The sequence below is a fragment of the Phyllostomus discolor genome, chromosome 4 (assembly GCF_004126475.2).
Source record: "Phyllostomus discolor isolate MPI-MPIP mPhyDis1 chromosome 4, mPhyDis1.pri.v3, whole genome shotgun sequence".
In the NCBI taxonomy this organism is placed as follows: Eukaryota; Metazoa; Chordata; class Mammalia; order Chiroptera; family Phyllostomidae; genus Phyllostomus; species Phyllostomus discolor.
The window spans coordinates 150,738,324-150,763,144 of NC_040906.2; the positions used below are offsets into that span (position 1 = coordinate 150,738,324).

The following is a 24,821-nucleotide window of genomic DNA, read 5'->3' on the forward strand; positions in this document are numbered from 1 at the left end:
GAATAAGATAGTAGAATAGGAAAAGCTTATGGAAGTTTTTAATATGTATGTTAGTACAAGAAGACCCTGGGAAAAGACCCAGGACTGAGAATCTGTCTCCTTCAGCAGTAGGGAAAGAGGTGGCCCCTTGCAGTGTGATAATTTGGAGAGTTTATTAAGGGAAACTTATATTGAGGTGGGTCTTGGGTGGCTTCAAGACAATATGGATCCTAAGCCCTGGCTGGCGTAGCTCAGTGGATAGAGCGCGGGCTGCGAACCAAAGTGTCGCAGGTTCGATTCCCAGCCAGGGTACATGCCTGGGTTGCAGGCCATAACCCCCAGCAACCGCACATTGATGTGTGTGTGTGTGTGTCTCTCTCTCTCTCCCTTCCCTCCCTTCCCTCTCTAAAAATAAATAAATAAAATCTTTAAAAAAAAAAGACAATATGGATCCCTATCCCACTTGGCATGTGCCAGAGAATTACACAGGACAAGGTGAGATAGTCATGGATACCAGTGCATGGATGCTACCAGGTATGAAAATTACTTCACCTGCCTGACCAGGTCAGGACAATGGTCTGATCCAGGAACCAGGATATAGCAAGAGGCAGGAGAAGGGGTTCCGGTAAATCAGGATGAACATGGTTTACAACCAGTCAGTGTCTAAAGGGGAGTTTGTGGTAAGAATCTCCTTTCTGGCCCCAGGGCTAGCTCATGCATCACACTGAGGTAATGCCATGGAATGGTCATCTCTCCTCCACACTGTGGAACACCTTAGAATATGAAGTTCTTCAGGGCTATTAATAGGCATGGCATCATGGACAGTTTTTCAGACTTTGTGCTTTACTCTGGGGAAAGAATTTGGCATCTTGAATTTCTTCACTGGGTAACTTAGAACCCAGTTGTGTGAACACCAGCTGCACATATCATGTTACCTGAGTTCAGCATCAAAGTTATAAATGAAACCAGTCACATGTTCTTTCAAAGCTACTGCTAGTCAAAACAAACATCCAAATAAAACAAAGTAGTATGAATAAGTATGACCATAAATCTTTTTATTAGCTCTCTGGTTTGGGCTTTTAAAAACCTCATTTAGCTCCGACTGGCATGGCTCAGTGGATTGGGTGTCACTCTCGCAAATAGAAAAGACCTGGTGGGATTCCCATGCGGATACATGCCTGAGTTGTGGGCCTGGAGTTAGAAGCCTGCAGGAGGCAGCAGATCTGTGTTTCTCTAGCACATCAATGTTTCTCTCCCTCTCCATCTCCCCCGCTTCCCCTCTCTCTAAAAATAAATAAATGAAATTTTTTTTTATTTGCCAGATGGCAGAATTTTATGGTTTTATCAACACAAATACAATGTGTACACAATCTGTGTATTCATTTTCTTCGCTGCACAGCCTGGCATTGGGATAGGTGATATGATGGCAGCTGGGCTGCTCTTTCTGCAATGGCATTGCCATTCTTTGAGGAGACGTCAGCAATCTCAGCACAGTAAGATTTGTTGCACATCAGCAGCACTTCAAGCTCCTTGACGTTGTGAACCAGGAACTTCTGAAAGCCACTGGGCAGTATGCGCTTTGTTTTCTTGTTGCTCCCATAACCAACGTTGGCCATCAAGATCTGGCCGTTGAATCTTCTGTGCACCCTACTGTTGATACCTCTGGGTTTTTGTCAGTTCTGCTTAATTTTAACATATTGGTCTGAGTAGTGCTGGAGGAACTTCTTTGTCCTCTGACAATCTTGGGTTTCACCAGGGGTCTGAGGGCAGCCATGGTGTTAAGTAAGAGATGGTTGCCAACTCCGTATACAGCACGGAGGAAGAGAGAAAGGTGGTGTGGGAGGCCTGATGAGACTAAAATCTTTACAAAAAAAAACCCAGTTTAAAAACTCATTTAAAATACTTAGTTTTACTCTACTCAGACTATACTGGTTAATGCATGTGTGCTTACTATATTCCAGATGCTATACTAGACACTTGCTATATTAATAAGGTTTTATTCTACTAAAAAAAAACTATACTTACCACATGAACAAAAACTAGGGGGGCGTGGAAATGGGAGGGAGTTGGTGAGGGCTGGGGGGGTTGGCTGGGATGGGAGTTAAAGACAGAAAACTGTACTTGAACAACAATTAAATCAAAAAATTAACTATACTTGCAGCTTTTAAATAATACAGCAACCTCAAGGGGTCAGTACCAAAAACGTAAGTATATAGAGTCTACACACCAGTGTTCTTTGTAGTTTTATGAACTAAAAACCTTGTAGAATTTTTTATTACTGTTTCAGAAAGGCCACCGGTGTTTTTCAAAGGACTGTGTTCCACTTGGTTTGTCTCTAATCTCTATTAACCAATAAAACCGATCTCATTCCGCAGCTGTGGGAAATGAACAACAACGGAAAAGTACTAACTTTACAGCTTCATTCGGTTGCCTGAACAGCGAAGGAATAGGGAGAAGAGTTCCTCATCCCCCGGTACTTCCTAGCGCTCCGCTCCCGGGCTTGGCCTCAGCCGCTTCAACCAGGCCGGAGCACCTGTACGCTGCAGAAGGGGTGGACTAAGTCTCCCGAGTGGTTGGAGGCGGGGTCCCGGGCTTGAGGGACCGGTCTCCGGTGAGACGTGCAGCCGGCCTGCGCGCACCCCTGGAGTTCTCGCGGCCTCTGGGAGCGTGCGCAGGCGCGAGCTGCGCTAGAAAGAACTGGTCTAGGTGGCATTCGAGCGGAGTGCTGACAGGTCACCGGCTTTGGGCACGATGGGTCCTGGAGAGGAGCTACCTGTGGAGCGGGGCGCCTGCGGCGGTGCCTCTGAGTTGGAGCTGCTGAAACTGCGCGCCGCGGAGCGCATCGACGAGGCGGCCGGCCGCCTAGGGGCCCTGAGCCAGGCCATCTGGAGCCAGCCCGAGCTGGCCTACGAGGAGCAACATGCCCACGGCGTGCTAACGCGCTTCTTCCAGTGCGAGCCACCGGCCGCCTCTTGGGTGGTGCAGCCGCACTACCACCTGGCCACGGCCTTCCGCGCCGAATGGGAGACACCGGGGGTCCATGTGTCACAGAACCCTCTGCACCTGGGCTTTCTGTGCGAATACGACGCACTGCCCAGCATCGGGCACGCATGCGGCCATAACCTAATCGCTGAGGTCGGGGCGGCGGCGGCGCTGGGCTTGAAAGGGGCTCTGGAGGGCTTCCACGGGCCGCCTCCGCCGGTAAAGGTGAGGGGGTCCCGGGCGTGGAACTCCCATCACCTGGCCGGGCGGGTACCTACACGGGAATGGAAGGACCTGGTGCGGATTCCGTGCACACCTGTGTCCTCCTGCCCCAGGACTGGTACAGCACCAGGCTACCTAGCCTCGCCTGTGCCGGAAGGCAGAGCCCTTGAATAAAACTTCAGGACTTTCGGATCTAGCGTCGTTGCAGATTTTGGGGTTTCCTCTTATGTTGTTGTAAAGAATTGTGTGGGTTCTCCTTTATGAAAGAACTTAGAATCCAGCCTTTAAATACATATATTTGATTATGCTATTACAGTTCTCCCATTTCCCCCCTCTACCTGATGCGCCATTCCCTCATGCAATTCATATCCACCCTTAGTTCATAGCCATATGTCATGCATATAAGTTCTTGGGTTACTCCATTTTCTGTACTGTTCTTAACATCCCCCTGTCTATTCTGTACCTACCAAATTGTACTTCTTTTTAAAAATTTTATCCTTTTTTTATCTTAATTGTTGTTGCAGTACAATTTTCTTTTACTCCCATCCCAACCCACCTACCCAGCCCTCCCCTCCTCCCTCCCATTTCCACCTGCCCCTAGTTTTTATCCGTGTGTCCTTGATGCTTGTTCCTGTAAACCCTTTCCCCTTTACCCCTGAAATTCCCTCTCCTCTCCCCTCTGAACACTGTTAGTCTGTTCTCTATTTCAGTGTATTTGGTTATACTTTGCTTCTTTCTTTGTTTTGTTCTTTAGGTTCCTGTTAAAGGTGAGATCATATGGTACTTGTCTTTCACTGCCTGGTTTATTTCGCTCCAATTTGTACTACTTAATCCCTGAACCTTTTTCCCCATTCTCCCCCTTCCCCCTCCCAGCTGATAACCCTCCAAATGATATCCATATCTATGATTCTGTTTCTGTTCTGCTTGTATGCTTAGGTTGTTTTTTTCAATTCAATTGTTGATAGTTGTGAATTTATTGCCATTTTAATGTTCATAGTTCTTATCTTTTTTTTTAAATATGTCCCTTTAACATTTCATATAATAGTGGCGTGGTGATAATGAACTCCTTTAGCTTTACCTTGTCTGGGAAGCACTTTATCTGTCCTTTGACTGTAGATGATAGCTTTGCTGGATAGAGTAATGTAGGTTGTAAGTCATTCCTTTTCATCACTTTGAATACTTCTGGCCAGTCCCTTCTAGCCTGCAAAGTTTCTTTTGAGAAATCAGCTGACAGTCTTATGGGAACTCTTTTGCAGGTAACTGTTTGCTTTTCTCTTGCTGCTTTTAAGATTCTCTCTTTGTCTTTAACCTTTGGCATTTTAATATGATGTGTCTTGGTGTGGTCCTCTTTGTGTCCATCTTGTTTGGGATTCTCTGTGCTTCCTGGATTTGTATGTCTATTTCCTTCACCAAATTAGGGAAGCTTTCTTTCATTATATTGTCAAATAAGTTTTTGATTTCCTGCTCTTTCTCTTCTCCTTCCACACCCCTATGATTCGAATGTTGGTACATTTGATGTTGTCCCAGAGGCTTCTTAGCCTATCCACATTTTTTTGGATTCTTTTTTCCTCTTGCTGTTCTGATTGAATGTTTCTTCTTCTTTTATGTTCCAAATCATTGAGTTGATTTTTGGCTTCATCCACTCCACTGTTGACAGCCTGTAAATTTTTCTTTATTTCACTAAAATGTAACTTTCATTTCTGCCTGGGTCTTTTTTATGCTGTTGAAGTACCCAATGAGTTCCTTGAGCATCCTAATAACCAGTGTTTTGAACTCTGCATCTAATAAATTGCTTATCTCCATTTTGTTTAGCTGTTTTTCTGGAGTTTTGTTCTGTTCTTTCATTTGGGCCATATTTCTTTGCCTCATCATTTTGGCAGCCTCCATTTTTGACAGCCTCCCTGTGTTTGTTTCTGTGTGTAAGGTAGAGCTGCTTTGACTCCCTGTCGTAGTAGCATGGCTTATTGTAGAAAAGGCACCTGTAAGTTGGATGGGACGGAGCCTTAGGTAATTGCCTGGGTGGGGAATCCTGTGTGAACCAGGTTCATGGAGCCTCCAATGTGGTATCTCCCTCCTGCTCTGTGGCTGTGTGGGGGAGGGCTCCGAAAGGGGGACAGTGCGGCTGCCTGGCCTCTGGAATTTTGTCCAGAAGGAAGCTGCCCCCTGGCCCTCGCCCTGATGCCAGACACTTCAGTTTTTCCCTGTTTGCAACTGGTGCCCTTCAAGCCATTGCCATGGTGTACCTTGGTGCTTGAGTCCAGAAGGAGCGAGTCTGCAGGCCCTAAGTTGTAAGTCCATTGTGGTCCCTTTTAGAGGAAATGCCTGAAAAATCCCAAAGTTTCTTCCGCTGCCCCAACCCCCACTGGTTTTTACAACCAGAAGTTATGGGGACTTGACTTCTTAGCACTGGAACCTTAGGTTGGGTGGTCTGGTGTGGGGCTGGATCCCTCTATCCCCAGAGGTATCCCTCCCTATTTTTATCCACCACATGGGTGCCAATTTTCTGGATAAATGTGATTGTCAGACTTCCAAACAGCTTGATTCTCTGATGATTCTGGGTGATAGTTGTTTGTTTTTAAAAAATTTTATTTATTTATTTTTAGAGAGATGGGAAGGGAGGGAGAAGGAGAGGGAGAGAAACATCAATGTGTGGTTACCTCTTGTGCACTCCCAACTGGGGACCTGGCCTGCAACCCAGGCATGTACTCTGACTGGGGATTGAACCAGCAACCCTTGGGTTCACAGGCCGGTGCTCAATCCACTGAGCCACACCAACCAGGGCAGGGTGATAGTTGTTTTGTAGTTTAGTTGTAATTTTTGCTGTGGTTGTGTGAGGAGGCAAGCCAAGTATACTTAGACCTCCATCTTGACTGGCCCAGCCTGGTTTTCCTTAGGGCTTATTTTTGGTAACAGAGGCTAACATTTAATTTGCTGACTAGGTTGTACAATCTCTAGTGGAAGTGCTTATTGTAGGGAAATATATAGCCCCTCTTCACATTAGGTTCCCCAAAAATCTTTTGTTTGTGACAGTCGTAGGGCATTATCAGTCATTAAAACTACCAAACCTCTAGAAATATACCAAAAACAGAGAAGTGAACGAACATTTACTGCGTAACTAATCTTTCTGTTAATGTTTATTAAATGGTTTTAATAAATATATCAGTTCTTTAAATAGGGAAATGTCACTTATGTTTGTCATAGGGCAAGTTTAATCCTGTGTTACTGTTTTCCCAGGTGGTAAATTCTTTATTCTGTGAGCTAAGATGCAATAATCACCATTCAGGTTAAAGGAAAGACTAATGTTTTATTTTATTCTTTTGCCGATTTTTTCCAATACCAGTAACCTTTCACTGTTATCCTAACATTTCCATCTTTTGTGACTTTTTCTGTTTAGGTGCCTTCTCTTTTCTGCCCCTGGGGGTTTGTTTTTAAATCTGGTTAGGTTTTTGTTCTGTTTGGGATGGGGCATCCTTTGCCATTGCATGAAAGCCTGGAGAGATGTAGCTTTAACCGGGGTTATGATAAATTCAGAGAAGTCAGCAAGATTTAACTTGGAAGTCATCAGATACATGATCTTGAAAGTATATTAGTTGTTTATAGATCATTTTTCTTTGCTTTAAAATTGTTTAAGGAGTTAAACATAAGTATCAAAGTAAAATGTTTATTCTGCAAAGTTTTATTATTTAATTAGGTGTTTGGTGACCGGTAAATCTGCCTGGTTGAACTGTTGGAATCGAATTAGTAATTTTGTGTAATAGCTGGCTCTTTCTAACCATAGTCTTAATATTTATTTAATGCTCTTCATAAAAGATTAATGAATTACGTCCTGTTAATGAGGTAGTTCAGTAAGAAACAGGTCTGAACATCTAGTCCCATCTCTCCCTGAAAACCTGCTCTGTGACCAAGAGCAAGAGGAGACACTTCACCCTATGCCTCAGAACCACCCTCCCTAAAATAATGATACAGATTGCTCCCTACCTCTCACAGTTGTTGTGAGGAAAACTAATAAGGGAACTTCCTTACAAATAAAGTGTTTGTGAATAATTATGTACATATACTAAAAGACTTAGTCAAGAAAAAGCTTTAAGAAATGAGTCAAAGAATGTTGAGGAACTTAGTATATAGTAATTGTCTTTTTCACTTTTGTCAGTAGTTATATAAAATTGAGTTGTAAAATTAGGAAAAGTTTCCTGTAATAGCTTTAGTACATACTTCACACCAAACTGTATAATAATGTAAATTAAAACTTGTGATTACTTTAGCACCGTCAATGTATGCCCAGGCATTATTTAAGTGTCAGAGACCCAACACATCTCTACATAGTTTAAGCACTGTAATGTAGACTGTGAATACATGTGCAAGAGATGCAAGGGAACTTGTTTGATATTTGCCTACTAGGATTTTTTGTTGTTTTGTTCTGACACAGGTATTTCCTTCTAGGTAATTGTCCTGGGAACCCCTGCAGAAGAAGATGGTGGTGGCAAAATTGATTTAATTGAAGCGGGGGCTTTTAAAAATCTTGACGTTGTTTTTATGGCCCATCCATCCCAAGAGAATGCTGCCTATCTGCCTGATGTGGCTGAACATGAGTAAGTAATCAAATTGCAATAAACTTCGTAGTGGAAAACAGACTATTAGAATACTTTAATGTCTTTTTTTTTTCTTTTAGAAGAACGGAAATTTATTGGCTCATAGTTTGGAGATGTGAAGTCTGAAATCAGGTGACAGGGCCAAGGTCCACCTGGGACCCGTAGGGAAGGATCCTTCCCACCTCTTCTGGCTTCTGATAGCCCCAGACATGACTTGGCCTGTGTCAGCATAATTTTAATCTCTGTCTCTGTCTTCACATGGCTTCCTCTCTCTCTCTTCACACCGTCTTTCCTCCATGTCTCAAGAATACTTTTATGTCTTAACTGGAGACTAAAACTCCATATTTATAGATTTAAAAAGTAAATTGAGCCCTGGCCAGGTGACTCAGTTGTCTGGAGCATCATCCTGTACACCAAAAGGTTGCAGGTTCTGTCCCCAGTCAGGGCACATACCTAGGTTGTGGGTTTGATCCCTGCTCCAAGCATGTACCAAAGGCAAACCAATCAATGTTTCTCTTTCACATAGATGTTTCTCTCTCTCTCCCTCTCCAAAATCAAGTAAAAAGAAAAATATCCTCTAAGGGAGAATTTAAATAAATAAATAAGTAAATACATAAATAAAATGAATTGAAAGATAATGATACTATGTCTTCATTTTCATTGAATCATCTGCTAAGCCTCTTCCAAATGAGATTTCATATGATATTCATAATTGGGTTATTGAAATAGTGCCTAAAAAGTATAAGAATAGCAAACGATATGTTGACATTCATGTTCTATTTTGAACTGAGAGTAATCTGGTTTCTGGAAAATAGCCTTTGATATGATTTGTAAGAGACAGTTTTATTAGACATGGGAAGAAAACACACTTCTCTAGTTTACTTATTTTAATTTGAATTTTTTGCAAAGATAAATTCCTGAGCAATAATACAGAATCTGACTAGCCATGGATTTTAGTGGAATTTGACAATCTATGCTTTTCTGATGTGTCTGATGCTAAATCCTGTTTTAGATTGTTTGCTATGTAGAAAAGCTCACTTTTTGGGGTATCTAGGAGCATGCATTATTGAAGTGATTTGAATTTTGTGGACCAGAACTTTCAACCACTAGGGCTTGTTTCCAGAGGGTGCCTATTATACCTGTTCTGGTATCTTTGTTGTTATCCCTGGGAATTAGTGCTGTAACAGTAGGAAGAATCTTTCTGCTCTGGTTTCAAGAGTAGAGTACACTAGTGTACCTCTAGAAAACCTTAGTGATCTGAAATCTCCTCCAGTGCCTCTGGCTAGAAGGGGCCTGCAGGTGCAGGCAGGCTTCCCAGCCCATTAGCTTTCTAGGACTTAGGGTTAGGCTTCTTGGTCTTGATCCTGAACTCAGTCCAGTTGGCCTCAGGTCTTTTCTTAGTGTCTGGCTTCTTAGATTTCTTTTTATTGGCCGTCTTTTCAGATAGAAAATAGAGGAAGAACAAAAATTAAAATTCAAAAAGTTACTTATCTGTTCATCCTAAAAATCTCTAACAATAAATAGATGTCCCTGCTGACCACCTTTCCCACATCTAGTCCCTTTTCTAGAGGTAGGTATCCTTCCAGGGCTTTTGGGTGTATTTATGGACATTAGTAGGTACATATATGAATTAAATTTTAAAGGAGGGTTTACACCCTGAAGTATTCTGCTAAACAAGTTGTTAGTCTTATTATTGCTTGTTAAAATTAAGCAATATGTCTTGAAAATCATTCCATATCATTTTGTTTGAATATATGCTTTTAAAGCCAAAAATACTAGCACTGATACAAAACATTAACATTTATTTTCTTATAGTTTATTGTGCTTTAATTCTGAACCACAGAAGAAATGTGCTAGAGTCATTTTCATAAAGGACATCCTTTTGCATTCTATAAATTTATCATTGTTCTGTTAAAATGCCAGTTTTAGGGTGATGGTGATAAGATGGAATTAACAAATATTGTAAAATCTTAAAAATATGTTTGGCTGCTCTTTTTGTTTTCCTGACAGAATGTTTGGAATCAGTCAGGAAATACTATAAGCACATGAGCATTGTACAGATTCCTGAATCTAGCCCATTTAAAAAAAATAGAGTCAGGAGTGGCTTTTTATCATTTAAATGTGGGTACTACTAAATCAGTTGGGCTTTAAAATATTTTCTAAGCAAGTCATCTTTGTAAATAACTAATATGCAGTCCTCTCACTAAACCTTTTTATTAAATTGTATCTGAGTAGTTAACACTGGTATGAGAGCAATCTGAAGGTATCATTGATACAGGTATTTTGGAACATTAATAAAATGTTGGTCAGGAACAGCTGACTTAATACTGCAGTATCTTATCATGTTAGTATAATCTGATTTCCAGAGTTTGTCCTAATCCATTTCAAATGTCACTTGTCTCTTTTCTCGACCTTCCCCCATCCTTGAGACAGAATTATTTGAGTTTTCGCAGACCTTTGGTATAGAACCATCATAATAAAGTAACAAAGAGATAGGAGTCATCTTTTTTGTAATTCTAGCACCTAGTACAATATTGTATATCACTTGAATTGAGTTGTAAACAAATTTAATTTGTATAGCCAGTTGAATGATCACAGTTTCTCTTTTTCTCTCTTTTTTTGGAATGCCTTCTTTGTGCCAGTCACTCTATTTTGTAATAAAATGCTACAACTGAGCTATGTACGTTGCTGTTATTGCTACAAATGATTTGCAACTAAAAATTCTAGCAGTGTGAATTAATTTGAATACTAGCTGGGTAATTCTTACTACTTGGATTTTCTTACTTTAGTGATTTTGAAAATAATTCCAGGTGCTGTTTTATTTCCTAGTGTGACTGTGAAATACCATGGAAAAGCATCTCATGCTGCTGCTTACCCCTGGGAGGGAGTAAACGCGGTCGACGCTGCTGTTCTCGCGTACAACAATCTATCTGTGTTGAGACAGCAAATGAAACCAACCTGGAGAGCTCATGGTATGAATGTCAAATATTTTGTGTAATAGATGGTGCTCCATACACTTTAATACAACGTAATTACTTAATATTTGATTTTTTAAAATTGAAAACATTTTACGTACTTAATACAAATATTCCAGAATATGTAGACATTGTCAGAAATTGCATAATAGGATACTAGGAAGTTTGTCTATCTGTGGGTAAGAAGACAAGAAAGACAAACAGAAATGGAGCCCTGACTGGGGTGGTTCAGTGGATTGGGCATCATCCTGCAAATTGAAAGGTCACCAATTTGATTCCCAGTCAGGGCACATACCTGGGTTGCAGGCCAGGTCCCTGGCTGGGGGCGTGTAAGAGGCAACCAATCAATGTGTCTCTTGCACATCAATGTTTCTGTCTCTCTTCTTCTCCCTCCCTTCCCCTCTCTCTAAAAATAAATACATAAATCTTAAAAAAAAACAAATGGAATGGTCATTTTGAGTATTAGAAGTCAGTAGTTTTGTGTAAAGACCTGTGTTCTTTCTGTGGTCGTTTCAAAGTTGGAACTTGATTTTCCAGTTGTCCTGTCTCTGAATGATAACAAAATTTTGTCACTTCCTCAATTTAAAAAAGTTACAGTTACTGGTTTTATTTACTCAAGTGCTGTTAATCCTAAGTAACATCTTTTAAAAATTATGTGTATCACTTTAATATAAATACAGTAATAAAGTACTGTTTTGAAGGTACATACAAATTTATTTTTAGTTTATTTTCTTATGAGTTGGGAAATTATTATATATCAACACTTTAATACCTGTTTTTTACCTGACTTTGCTATAAGCATAAATTTGTTTATAACCACACTTTTACCAATCTCCTACATTTCTTTAAAAGAAATGCATGTAAAAAATTACTTTTTAAAACAGTTCATATAAAATTAGATTTTGCATGTCTATTTTAGTTATAATTTTGAATGGATAAATCTTCCTTCTCTGTGTAAGCCCAAATAAATGCATTTGTTTTAACAGTTAATAGTACTTAGTGATCTTTGACACATTGTTTTCTTCTTGGCACAAAAATTATTTTCCCAGAGCCAAATGCTTTTTAAAATGCTCATGGGATTCTTGAAGCACAAGAGTAATTATAGAACTTTACACCATCGGGGTTTTTTATGTCAAAGGTTTATCAAAATGTACAATTGTCATATAAGTTACTGAAATAAAAGTATTTTCCAGAAGGCTTAATATATTTGTAAAATTTCGTACATTTTTTTTGTAGTTAGGAATCATAATTTCTTATAAATTCCTTAGAATAAAGTACATATAAATAATTCTTTTCCTGTTAGCCAGAAAGTATCACCCTATGGTATGTAGATACTTTTGTTGTACAGTGAAATCTTTGATTGGTATGTGTGTGAAGCAAATAAATTTAAATGATTTTTATGCACATATTGGCTAAAAATGTTATGGGTGTATTTAAGCTTAAGGAAATGGTCTCCAAGCTCCAAGCTCAATTCCAGTAATTTGGTTCTTTTTATAGGGATAATAAAAAATGGTGGTGTAAAACCCAATATCATTCCCTGTTATTCTGAATTAATCTATTACTTCCGTGCACCCTCAATGAAAGAACTTACAGTTTTGACCGAAAAGGCAGAAGATTGCTTCAGAGCTGCAGCTTTGGCTACTGGGTGCACAGTAAGAACTTTTTAGAGTTATTCTATATTATAATTAGAGGTATATATGTGGGCTGGGATTGTTTATATTAAGTTAGATTAGCACCTTCATTGCTGCTTTTTCACCGGGTGATATCTTGAATATGTAGCCTCAGTCGTCTGAATGTAGACGTGAAAGCCTTTACTTACATTACTCAGTGTGTGCACAGGGCAGACTGTAGTCATCTTATCACACAGTAATGGGAATACCTGATACTGCTGAGTAGAATTCCTGCCTTTTTGCAAGTTATAGCCTTCCTTATTGGTAGTTATGCTTTTAGAGTTGCTCTACATAGTTCCTGTAAAGGAAATTTTGTGGCAAAATCAGCAAAAGAAATTTTTTGGCGAAGTTCTAGATATGTATATAGTAGAGATATAAATACTTAGGGCTTGCTGGAATGAGAGTTCACACAGACACAGAAGTTAGTCAGGAAGTGGTGTTCACCTGTACCATGAAGTCAGGAACACTTGTGTACCAACTATGTGTGGCACACAGCATGATAAGTTACAGAGTGACGTAAGGTTTGCCCTGTGGAGAGCCAGCAGTCTAATTGGAGAGATAAGATCTGGATGCGTGCCTCTCAGCCTCACTGATTCTGTAACTTTTGGAAACGTTATTTAATATCTCTTGGCCTCTATTTCCTAGGTGAAAAATGGAGATAATATTATCTATTTTAGGGTTCTTCTGAGAATTAAATGAGGTAATGTTTCTGAAGAGTTAGGGTCTAACCCCCATGCATAACATAATACCTCATTTTTCTCTACCCTCATTAGACTGGAGATGTACGATTTATTCAGAGAAGCAGCAGTGTCTCAAACAGTAATGGTGATTCTCAGACAAGATACGTTAAGTGTCCAAAGAGTAAAAGATTAAGCATTTACCCCTTGTTTATTTATAATTATGGATATCTAAATATTTATAAACTAAATACTTGAACTGTTATCATTAGGTGGTATCTCAAAATAAATATTTCCTTAAGATAAGATTCATTGTTGTTGGATTTAAATTTATATTTTAAATAGTCTTTAGTAACTTTTTATATTTTGGCTGACTTGTAATACCTGGTTAGGTTATCATGGTTTCTAATTTATAAGGTCTGTTCAGAAGGTATGTAGCCAAGTAATATGGAAAATAGAAACATTTGCCCTACCTGGTGTTGCTCAGTGGATTGAGCACCAGCCTGCGAACCAAAAGGTCGCTGATTTGATTCTCAGTCAGGGCACATGCCTGGATTGTGAGCCAGGTACCTCGTAGGGGGCACGTGAGAGGCAACCACATATTGATGTTTCTTTCCTTCTCTTTCTCCATCCCTTCCCCTCTCTCTAAAAATAAATAAAATCTTTAATAAAAAATTTATTGAAGCAGATACAAGAAACATTGTATATAGGACAATGACACCTCAGTCCTCTTCAAAGTAGGCACCTTGAGGCCTCACACAGTTCTCCCAATCACCATCAGCTGCCCCATTGTATTTTCCTGAATCTCACTGATGGTCTGAAATCTCTTCTCTTTCAAAGGTGATTTTAGTTCTGGGAAAAGCCAGATGTCCCAGGGTACCAAATCTGGGCTATGCGGGGGCTGGGTCACCTGGGTGATTTGATGTTTCTCAAAAAAACTCTGCACTAGACATGATGCATGAGCTGGCATGTTGTTGTAATGCAGCTGCCAATCACCAGTTGCCCATAGCTGCAGCCTTCTGAATTATCCAAATAGTTTCTGCAGAGGAATGTTAAGCTTAATGCAATATTTGATGCAGATCCGTTGCTGTACTTGCTCAGGCATTTTGAATGCTACAGCCACACAGTACACATGCTCACTCAATGGATTCCCCCCCCCCCCCCCCGCCACTGACTAGTACAATGAAGTCATCATTGTTCACACATGCACATTTTAGTCCACTCTCGTTGGCCATCAGGTTATATCAATGTCAGACAAACTGTTCTCATTAACAATAACTGGACTTTTTTCAGACAGACCTTGTAGATGTTAAAAGAAATGTCATCTCTACCATTTTATACGTGGCTTTTGCTAATGTAGTAGGTATTATCTTTAGTTTGAGGGAATAGTGTCCATTTTTATTTAATCAAAACTAAATTTGTAAATTGTGAATCTTCTTTTTCTCAGAGTACTTGTACTCCTTTCAGACCAGGCAGTGGTGTCAATATCAGTTTGTGTGTTGAATATTAGTAAAGTTTAATGTCTTTCTTGCAGAGGCTACAGCCTACAACAGTGTTTGTCAGAGTGTGGTTTTTGGACCACCTGCATCAGAGTTACTTGGGAGTGCTGATTGAATTGGAGATTCCTGACTACCCCCACACCCCACTTAGGTCACTGAAGTTGAGATCCACTGGCTAGCAGAGCTAGGGAACATCATGTGCTTTGGTGCATACATAACAAAGGAGACAGAGTCCTGGGAACTCTTGTTACAGAAAATGCATATTTTTATAAGATAAGATACTTGAGAAAGTTTATGTTCAGAGGGAAAGTGGACCCTCTTAACCCATTTCTATTAAAAAAAAAAAGATTGCTGGTTTGAAATTCAGATAGTGAATTTGAGTTTTTTATTTCAAAATATGTTTCTAATTTTTTTACTAGGTGGAAATTAAAGGTGGAGCACATGACTATTACAATGTCCTTCCCAATAAAAGCCTAAGGAAAGCTTATATTGAAAATGGGGAAAAGCTGGGAATAGAATTCATTTCAGAAGATGATGCAGTTTTGAATAGCTCTTCAGGTAATTAAGTTCTTTACTGTGCTATTTGAGGAAGGGAAATATTATCTTTTATCGAATGGTTTTATTTAACAGCTTTGAAGGTAGGGAGGTATTACTGGTGTTTTTAACTATTTTTCACAAATTTAATGGCTAGGGAAGGAAACTAATAAACTCTGTAGTGAATGTAGAATATCAAATGAGCAGATTTGTTTTTAGAAATAGCTAACATACATTTTGTTTTATATTCTAAATACTTTTAGTGTTTAAATGTGCTCAGTTCTAATTTGTTATTTTTCAATTACAGTTGGCCTACAATATTATATTAGTTTCAGGTGTATAACCCAGTGATTGGATATTATATAACTTAATAAATGATCACCCATTACAAAAACAGCTTTAAATAAGCTACTAAAAGGGAAAATAGAATTTTAATTCATTCTTACTCATCAATATGCAGTCCACTAAGTACTTTGTTAAATGGGATCATTTTCCATTTCTGAGAAGTAACAAGCAACTATTAAAATTTAAATAATCATAAGCGTATTAGGGGTTATTTTAGATTTTTCTTTTAAAAACATTACTAATACATTTGCATCTTAGAGATTTATCTCCTAAAATATAATAATAAATGTTGATGAAGTAGACTGAGAAAGACTTGATGATAAAAATGGGGTGCCACTATCATTTGTTAAGAGAAGGAGTTCAAGAGAATGAGCAGGTTAGGGTGTGAAGGGCTGGTATAAATGATTAGAATGTTAAATTTGAGATGCTTACAGGATTTCTAAGGGGAGCTGTCCAGTAGCCTATTGAATCTGGAACTCTCGAAAGATGTTTAGGTTGGGGATTTAGGAGTTGTCAGTATCTGAAAGGTAATTGAAAACAGTTGGTGAGGTTGCCAAAGAGACCCTAGGTGTCAGTCACTAACACTTAGGAGACAAACAAAAGAAGGGATCTAGAGGAGACAGACAGCAGTCACAGCAAGCCTGACAGGAGAGAGGGCAGTCGTGGAAGCCAAAGCAGTACAGAATTTCTAGAAAGGAAGGAGCCAAACATCATGGTAGGTACTAAAGAGAAAGAGATTGAAAAAGATAAGACCTAGTGTCCATCTGACTAGCAATTAGAAAATCACGGATTGTCTTACCTTCCCAAGGATCTACTGATTTTGGAAACGTTAGTTTTGTGGTTCCTGGGATTCATCCATATTTTTACATTGGATCTGATGCCCTGAATCATACAGAACAATACACTGAAGCTGCAGGTAAGTGTTACTAGAAGTGAATGTTTCAGCATGTGCTCTCTTTTCATAGAAGCCTTTCTGGTTGTTTACTTTGTTAGCCTATTATTATTATATTACCTACCACCACCTAAGAAAGCACTATATTATGGGCAGTGGAGAGGCAATTTAAATATTGAGAACTAACTTTAAAACTAATAAATTATAATAAATATGAAAGTATTTTAATTTATTTACTGTACCTTTTAGGATCTCCAGAAGCTCAATTCTACGCTTTGCGTACAGCCAAAGCTCTGGCAATGACTGCGTTGGATGTGATTTTTAAACCAGAGTTGCTAAAAAGAATCAGAGAAGACTTTAAATTGAAACTTCAAGAAGAAGAGTTTTTAAATAGAGTAGAATAAAAGGAAGATTTAGGAGCCACTTGTGGATCATTAAGAAGTGGTAATGATTTTTTTCCTGTAATCTTTTTTGATGAATGAGGAGGGCATGCTTATTTTTCAGTCTTAAAAGAGTCAAATTTCTCTTAGCTGAAAAGTGAGGCCATAGTGTGGAGAAAATACATTAACTTATAACTGAATTAAAATTTTCACAAATTTATATTTGGTGGAATTGAGATCTTTCAGGAGCTGGTATATGGTGCCATTTCTTAAACAAGCTGGATACTATGTGTATATCAGTGATAATAGTTTATGAATTCATATGTTGTATAACTATATTTCAAAAGATCTTGGAGATTTCAAGACATATTCAGAATCAACGCAAGATTTTTTTCTGGTATAGGGTGGTAAAATTGTTTCATAAAGTAGTTTTGAAGTTCAAGTTCTGAATTTAGGGGAAGTTGAGTTTGACGTCTGACTATGTTTGTTTTGATTTAAAGAATCTTTTCATTGATGATAAAAGGAGGATTTAATCCAAAATGCTGTGGAAAACAACCCGAGACTCAGGTACAAAGAATAAGCTTTAGCTGTACCATGTGAAGGAAGAATAAAATGTTCATTTTTTAATATAATTAACCCTGAAAAGTGGCATTAAAATGATATTCCTAATTCCATATAACTTCAATAGGAAAAAGTATAGATGCATAATACTGAACTCTTCTTATAAGGTGTCTGCTTGGTAGCCTAGTGTGCTCTAAGAGGACTTAATGAGAGAGCAACAATGCTTATTTATCTTCATTGTTAATGACATATCACCACTCAGGCTTCTATTCAACAGCCAGCGTGTGCAGCCTGGCTGGACAATATTATAGTTTACCGAGTTTGACAGATAGAATTCTAAGCTTCCTTAATCCCTATGCTGGCCCAATCTTAATTTTAAAGTATTATAAGTTTTTTCTGGTTCTTATTTTAGTGTGAATTTCTTGAACATGATAAAAGAATGTGAAAAAAAGTATCTGGTAAAGCAAATATTTTAAGCTGTGAATAGAGTAAAGCTGCAGAATATTTTATTTTCAAGGGAGTCCTCAAATTTGAGGGTAAATATTCCAGCATGGAAGGCAGAGGAAAGAAAAGTGATCATTTGGCCTCTGCTGTGAGCAAGTCACTTGGGCCCCTCTGAGCCTTTGGTGCTCCACTGGGGAAGTTAAAGCAAATCACTTACACTCACAGTCTTTTGCACCTCTAATTCCTAATAGTTTGGGAGAGTGTTGCTTCTTGGGAATTGTTTATCTTCTATGTCACGGGTCTGCAAACCACAATCTAGTTTCATAAGCAGTCTGATTTTATACAACAAGCATGGTAAAAATGATTTTTACATTTTTACATGGTTTGGTCAGGGGGAGTAGGGAAGGAGTAGAGACCAGATGATGTGACCTCAAAACCTAAAAATACTTCCAGTCTGGTCCATTACAAAAAAATATTTGCCAGCTCCTGTCCTGTATAACAATAAAACAAAACCTGTTTCTCTTTGATTTACCTCATACAATCAGACGTCCTCCTGGGCTAAAACTTCAAGCCTCTGCACTGAAAGCACCTGGAAAAGGGATGTAGATGGCAGCGCCCTGACTTGACCATACAGGGCAGCATTTCGTCCTCCTGGGCGTCTTCAGAAGTTTGCTTTCTTTTCATAGTTACTTCTGGGACACCCTACTACCTTACCACTTTGCCTTAGTAAGCCCATCTTCTAACTCTTCATCTCAGCTTTTGGAAATTGATCCTGCATGCCACCCTTTGTCTGATTATTTATAATCTCAAAAAGTCAGGGTTAGTACATATTTTATATACAGGAGAAGGATCAACAAAGGCCTCAGATTGAAAATTAGAATGTCCGAGACCTCTGGTTTCCTATTGGTCAATTTTATAAATTTCTGAACTGTAAGTTTTAAATTCTTCCACTCAGGAATGTGGTTTTATTTTCTAAAGCCTTGATGACATTGTAGAAAAGTGACTGTTAACTGATACCCTAACACACTAACACTCTCCCATCTTTTGTGAAGTATCACAAGTTAATTGTTACTCATACAAAGTATTCATATTTTTTTGTGATTTTTAAAATTACTTCTTAAAACAAATTAGAAAAAATTCAAGATTAGCATTCTAGAGACTTCAGGTCAAGATGGAGGCATAGGTAAACACGGACTGCCTCCTCACACAACCACAGCAAAAATTACAACTAGACTACAAAACAACTATCATCTAGAACCGTCAGAAAATGGAGCTGTGTGGAAGTCCAACAACTAAGGAATTAAAGAAATGACATTCATCCAGACAAGTAGGAGGGATGGAGACACAAAATGGGTGGTCCTATATCCACGGGTGGTAGATAAAAATCTGCAGGGACACCTCAGGAGTGAGGGATTCCAGCCCCACACCAGACCACCCAGCCTAGGGTTCCAGTGACAGGAAGATAAGTCCCCATAACTTCTGGCTATAAAAACCAGTGGGGTTTGGGGTGGCAGGAGAAACTGCAGGATTCTCAGTCATCTCCTCTAAACGGGACCACAATGGACTTAGGGCCTAGGGCCCACACACTCACTACCTGTGGCCTACAGCACCAGAGTAATAGCTTGAAGGACACCAGTGGCATATAGGGAAAAACTAAAGTGCCTGGCATCAGGGCAAGTGCCAGGGGACAGCTTCCTCCTGGACAAAACTCCAGAGGCCAGGTAGTCACATTGTCCCCTTTCTAAGCCCTCTCCCACACAGAGACACAGAGTGCCACACTATATCTGAGACTCCATCAGCCTGGTTCACACAGGTTGCCCTGCCCTGGTGATTACCTAAGGCTCTGCTCCATCCAACTTACAGATGTGCTTTCCTGTAATAGGACATGCTACTAAGACAGGGAGTCATAGCCACTCTACCTGATACATAGAAACAAACACAGGGAGGCTGCCAAAATGATGAGGCAAAGAAATATGGCCCAAATGAAAGAACAGAACAAAACTCCAGAAAAACAGCTAAACAAAATGGGGATAAGCAATTAATTAGATGCAGAGTTCAAAACACTGGTTATTAGGATGCTCAAGGAACTCATTGGGTATTTCAACAGCATAAAAAAGACCCAGGCAGAAATGAAAGTTACATTTTAGTGAAATAAAGAAAAATTTATAGGCAATCAACAGTGGAGTGGATGAAGCCAAAAATCAGCTCAATGATTTGAAACGTAAAGGAAGAAAAAACATTCAATCAGAACAGCAAGAGGAAAAAAGAATCCAAAAAATGTGGATAGGCTAAGAAGCCTCTGGGACAACATCAAATGTACCAACATTCAAATCATAGGGGCGTGGAAGGAGAAGAGAAAGAACAAGAAATCAAAAACTTATTTGACAATATAATGAAAGAAAGCTTCCCTAATTTGGTGAAGGAAATAGACATACAAATCCAGTAAGCACAGAGAGTCCCAAACAAGATGGACACAAAGAGGACCACACCAAGACACATCATATTAAAATGCCAAAGGTTAAAGACAAAGAGAGAATCTTAAAAGCAGCAAGAGAAAAGCAGATAGTTACCTACAAAGGAGTTCTCATGAGACTGTAAGGTGATTTCTCAAAAGAAACTGCAAGCTAGAAGTGACTGAGGAGAAGTATTCAAAGTGATGAAAAGGAATGACTTACAACCTACATTACTCTATCCAGCAAAGCTATCATTTAGAATTGAAGGGCAGATAAAGTGCTTTCCAGACAAAGTAATGCTAAAGTTCATCATCACCAAGCCACTATTATATGAAATGTTAAAGGGACTTAAGAAAAAGCAGACCAAAACTATGAACATTAAAATGGCAATAAATTCACAGCTCTCAACAGTTGAATGTATAAAAGAAACTAAGTGAACAAGCAGAACTGAAACAAAATCATAAATAAGGAGATCATTTGGAGAGTTATCAGTTAGGAGAGGGAAGGAGGAGGATGGGGGGGAAAGTTCAGGGATTAAGAAGCACAAATTGGTAGGTCCAGAATAGGGGGATGTTAAGAACAGGATAGGAAATGGAGTAGCCAAAGAACTTAGATGCACAACCCGTGAACATGAATTAAGCGGGGGCTTTCCAGAAAGAATGGGTGTACTGGGTGGACAGGGGCATAGGAGGAAGATTGGGACAATTGCAATGGCATAATCAATAAAATATATTTTTAAAAGATTAGCATTCTTTTGCTTCCCTTGCATCTGATAATCACCCTTGTGTGAGAGAGCACGTTGGGGCACTGCGGCCGGCATGCGGGAACTAGGAGAGCTGCACCAGTGCCGTGTGCCACAGCCTGGGTGAGGAACTGATAGTAATGTACCACTAGGATTTGGGTCACTGTTGAGTTTCTGTAATATTTCTTTTTCAATTTTTGAAAAGTTCTGGTCCAAATAACGGTTTACTCATTGGAATATATCATGGAATTATCATGTTGGAAAAGAGATTGAGAACTGATGGTCTAGAGTCTATCTAGAGGTATAGCTTTTTTCAGATCTTGATGTTTTCCATTATTTTACATAACAGTTTTTTAATCTAATGCAGATTTAAAAATAGCTATTTACTTTCTATATACCAGTGAGTTAATTGAACTATATATTACACTATAAAGTATACATAAATACATCATAAATGCTGGAGACAAATTCTCAGGTCCAGAGCAACCGCCTATAACAAGTCTGATACACTGTTTGAATTCAGGAGAGTGCTTCCTTTCGTAGTGATAGTTTTCCTGTTGGAATTCAGTCCTTCCTTTCCCCTCATACTCCAGTGGCATGTTTTCTACATAATTGTGCTAAATCTTCTTACATGTTTATTCTTGGCTTAAATTATTAGTGTTGGTTGGTTGGTTGGTTAGTACATTTTCAATTAAATATCCAAAGATTTTGAAAGTTAAAGAGTTTTCAAAAGTTAGAGTATAGGTGAAATTAGAGTATAGGTGAACAGTGTCACTTTTAGAAGGGTTATATTTAGCTCTTTATACTTAAGAGATGAGTGCTTATTTTTAGAAGGTTGACAAATGAATAGGACTTCTAAAATTTTATAATTTTGTATCTTGTTCTTGAGGAAGGAGTCAACTAAGTTTTTCTCCCAGAATTAGTTAGATTCATGAATATATATATTATGTTATTCTTTCACTGGATTATATATTTTTGAAGCCAGAGTCCTTTCTTTGTTTCAGGTACAGGAAAACCTGACTCATTTAGGGGAAAAGGGCCAAGATGACTTAGTACAAAGTTTAAAATTTTATGATTCTTAAAATACTGAATTAGTTTCTGACCTCAACTAGAGGTGTTAGTGGATATGCTTGAGGCCTTTGTTTTTATGGAAAAATGCTTTTATTACATACCTTTTGCAAAGCCTTTTTCTCAAATATCAACTTCTGGCTCTTGATGTTAAAAGGTATGACCCAAATGAATTATTTAAATTTAATTACAGGTTTAAAATATTTTCTCTTGAATGACTTAATTTTAAAATCAGTCTTGAATGTGGGCTTCTTCAAACAATCACATGGAACTATTAATAAATAACTGAGTTGCTCTTTATCAAATAAGATTAAGTATAGCGAATATTTAGCTTGCCTCTTAAAATTTTCAGTCTGCTTTTCAGTTGCAACAAACTAGTCTTCTTATATGAAGTACTCAGGAAATTTTTCTCTTTTAATCACTTTTCCCTAAAACACTTATAAGAGCTGGGACATTGAGAATAAACTAGAACATTTTCCTGAATACTCGTATCATCTGAGTGTTTTGGTTCCCACAATCCTCAAGGATCAAGGACTATTTGTTTATTATTATGCTGTATTGGTAGTTTAACTATTACTTTTAACAGTGGAGTTCAGTGAACATTTATTGAGGAGTGCCTGTTTCTCAGTACTCCGGGCTAAAGGGAAGAGGAAGCCCTGACCCTTGCCTCGGAAGCTGGTGGTTGGTGGCACATTCTGGGATTCAAGGAATGTTTGAAAGCTACTGTCCTGGAAATTTTGAGGAAGTATTTAGAAGATATTTAAAAATACTTGCTTGGCCAGAAAAAAGTTGATATAAAAAGCCTTTTTAAAGAATTATTGTCTTATTTTATAGTACGCTCTTTTAGAAAAAAACCTTTCTGATGGTTTTTGTGTTTTATACATTTCTAACTTTTTTACCTGAAGCATCTCTTTAGTCTTTTGAAAAATGTCCTTCATAGTACTAACCTTCAAACTATCAAAGCAAATTTTTATTGTAAAAGGAATCGATTATCTTTGTGCTAGCTAGCAGTTCTATCAGGCTGTAAAGTGTGATAAACTTGCTTTATTTTTTACATACTCTAGCAAGTATTTTGTAATCTAGTTATATAGTTGAGGGTGGTGCATTTTGATACGTATGAAGTTAGTATTTTCAAGTGATCAATTACTGTCAACTACCACCAGGTTGTAGTATTTTTAAAAATATTTTATTTATTTATTTTTAGAGAGAAGGGAAGGGAGGGAGAAAGAGAGAGAGAGAAACATCAGTGTGTGGTTGCCTCTCACACACCCCACACCGGGGACCTGGCCTGCAGCCCAGGAATGTGCCCTGACTCGAATAAAACTGGCGACCCTTTGGTTCACAGGTTTGCACTCAATTCACTGAGCCATACCAGTCAGGTCAGTTTGTAGTAGTTTTAAAAATATTTTAAAATGTATTAAAGTATGTGTAAAAATGTAGAATGTTAATAAAAATATTTTATCTATTAGCAATTGTCTCGTGTTTTTTTAACATCATTTCTATAATGAAAATATATGAAGATAAAACAGTCACCCAAATACACTGTTTTATGCTTTATTTATCAGCACCATAGATGTTTGTGTGTTTTTAAACTATAAATGTCATATTTTTCATAGAGTGAGAATTTTAAAGAACAATTCAGTCCTTTTGTTTAAGAATGAATGTTTTACTAGTGTCAGAAGCTGAAAAATACCAATGCAAATTATACATAATAAGAGTTAGGTACATAACTATAGTATTGTGTTTTCTTTAAAATATTTTTCAACTTCAAAGTAATTTCATATAATAACTCAAATGCAAGAGTAGTTTTTTAGATTCCAAAAATGCCTAAAGATTAAGTACCTCATATGAGAAACATTACAAGTATCCATTTTTTTTGTTTAAACTGTCTTCCAAAATAGAGTCCAAATCCATTATTTTTTTCCAGTGATTAAAATGTAAGATTAGCGTTGGTTAGGTAAGTGGATTAAAGCATCAAATCACCTTAAAAAATAAACCTCAAGAATATAAAATGGAAAAGAATATCAGATCAGGAATCTCAAATAGACAGGAATCTTGTGTAGGTTAAAAAAAAAAAGAAACATTGCTCCACTGGGTGAACACTAAATTGTATTTGAGAGTTTGAATTTTGATGTATTTGTGCTGTCACTAATACCTGACCTAGGATTTTGTTTAGCTCAAGAGAATGGAAAACAATTCAAAACTTCGTGTTTTCCCAATTGAGCTTAATTTATTCAAGGAGTACCAAACTTGCTAAATCCAAGCATTGTGCTGCCCATAGATCACACAGATTCAAGGTTAATAATTGCTTTGTGCCTTGTCATCTGACCTGACACATTCCTCACCGGAAGATCATGTGTTGTGGTAGGAGAACTTCAAAGAGTCTGATAGGCACCTAAGTAACCACTGACTATAAGTAAAGAGTTCAAGATTTCTTACTGCTTGTTAGAGGGGTATGACGCTCTTTGGAGAAGTAGACTTAGATGCAGTTGAAACCTAAAGCTTTAAATTATTGTCCAAGCCCCATTAATCTCTGAACTGGTAAGGGGCACTAAATGTTCAGCCATAACATTTCTTCAAAGATGGAACAGTTTCATAGTGACTGGAATGCCGTCCATAATCCTTGGAAGGCTTTTAGCTCCTGCCCGTGCAAAACCCACTTGGGTGGGTTGTGTGTTCTTAAATAGAGATATGTTGTTAAAAAATTATATACTATATAATATATATAAAAGAAATGTGATTTCTATATTATATATATAATTTTCTTCTACACACACACACACGGAGATTGTAATAGAAAATCCCAAGT

At 38.2% G+C, this 24,821-nt stretch overlaps 1 protein-coding gene and 1 pseudogene across 2 annotated transcripts; one reads left to right on the plus strand and one right to left on the minus strand.

The window, feature by feature from the left end:
• Window positions 1-1,302: 1,302 nt before the first annotated feature.
• On the minus strand, window positions 1,303-1,986 carry LOC118499910 (annotated as a pseudogene).
• Window positions 1,987-2,562: 576 nt separating this feature from the next.
• Window positions 2,563-18,277, plus strand: PM20D2 (peptidase M20 domain containing 2). 2 transcript variants are annotated; one of them, XM_028509807.2, is made up of 7 exons: window positions 2,577-3,186; window positions 7,624-7,772; window positions 10,602-10,744; window positions 12,245-12,399; window positions 15,013-15,151; window positions 16,281-16,388; window positions 16,614-18,277. In XM_028509807.2, exons 1-7 carry the CDS (start codon window positions 2,731-2,733, stop codon window positions 16,766-16,768), a joined length of 1,305 nt encoding a protein of 434 aa, XP_028365608.1. In that variant the 5' UTR covers window positions 2,577-2,730; the 3' UTR covers window positions 16,769-18,277. The 2 variants fall into 2 exon arrangements, with proteins under 2 accessions (XP_035880349.1, XP_028365608.1); XM_036024456.1 differs by lacking the exons at window positions 15,013-15,151; window positions 16,281-16,388; window positions 16,614-18,277 and adding an exon at window positions 13,191-13,366 and having other exon boundaries at window positions 2,563-3,186.
• The last annotated feature ends 6,544 nt before the right edge of the window (window positions 18,278-24,821 follow it).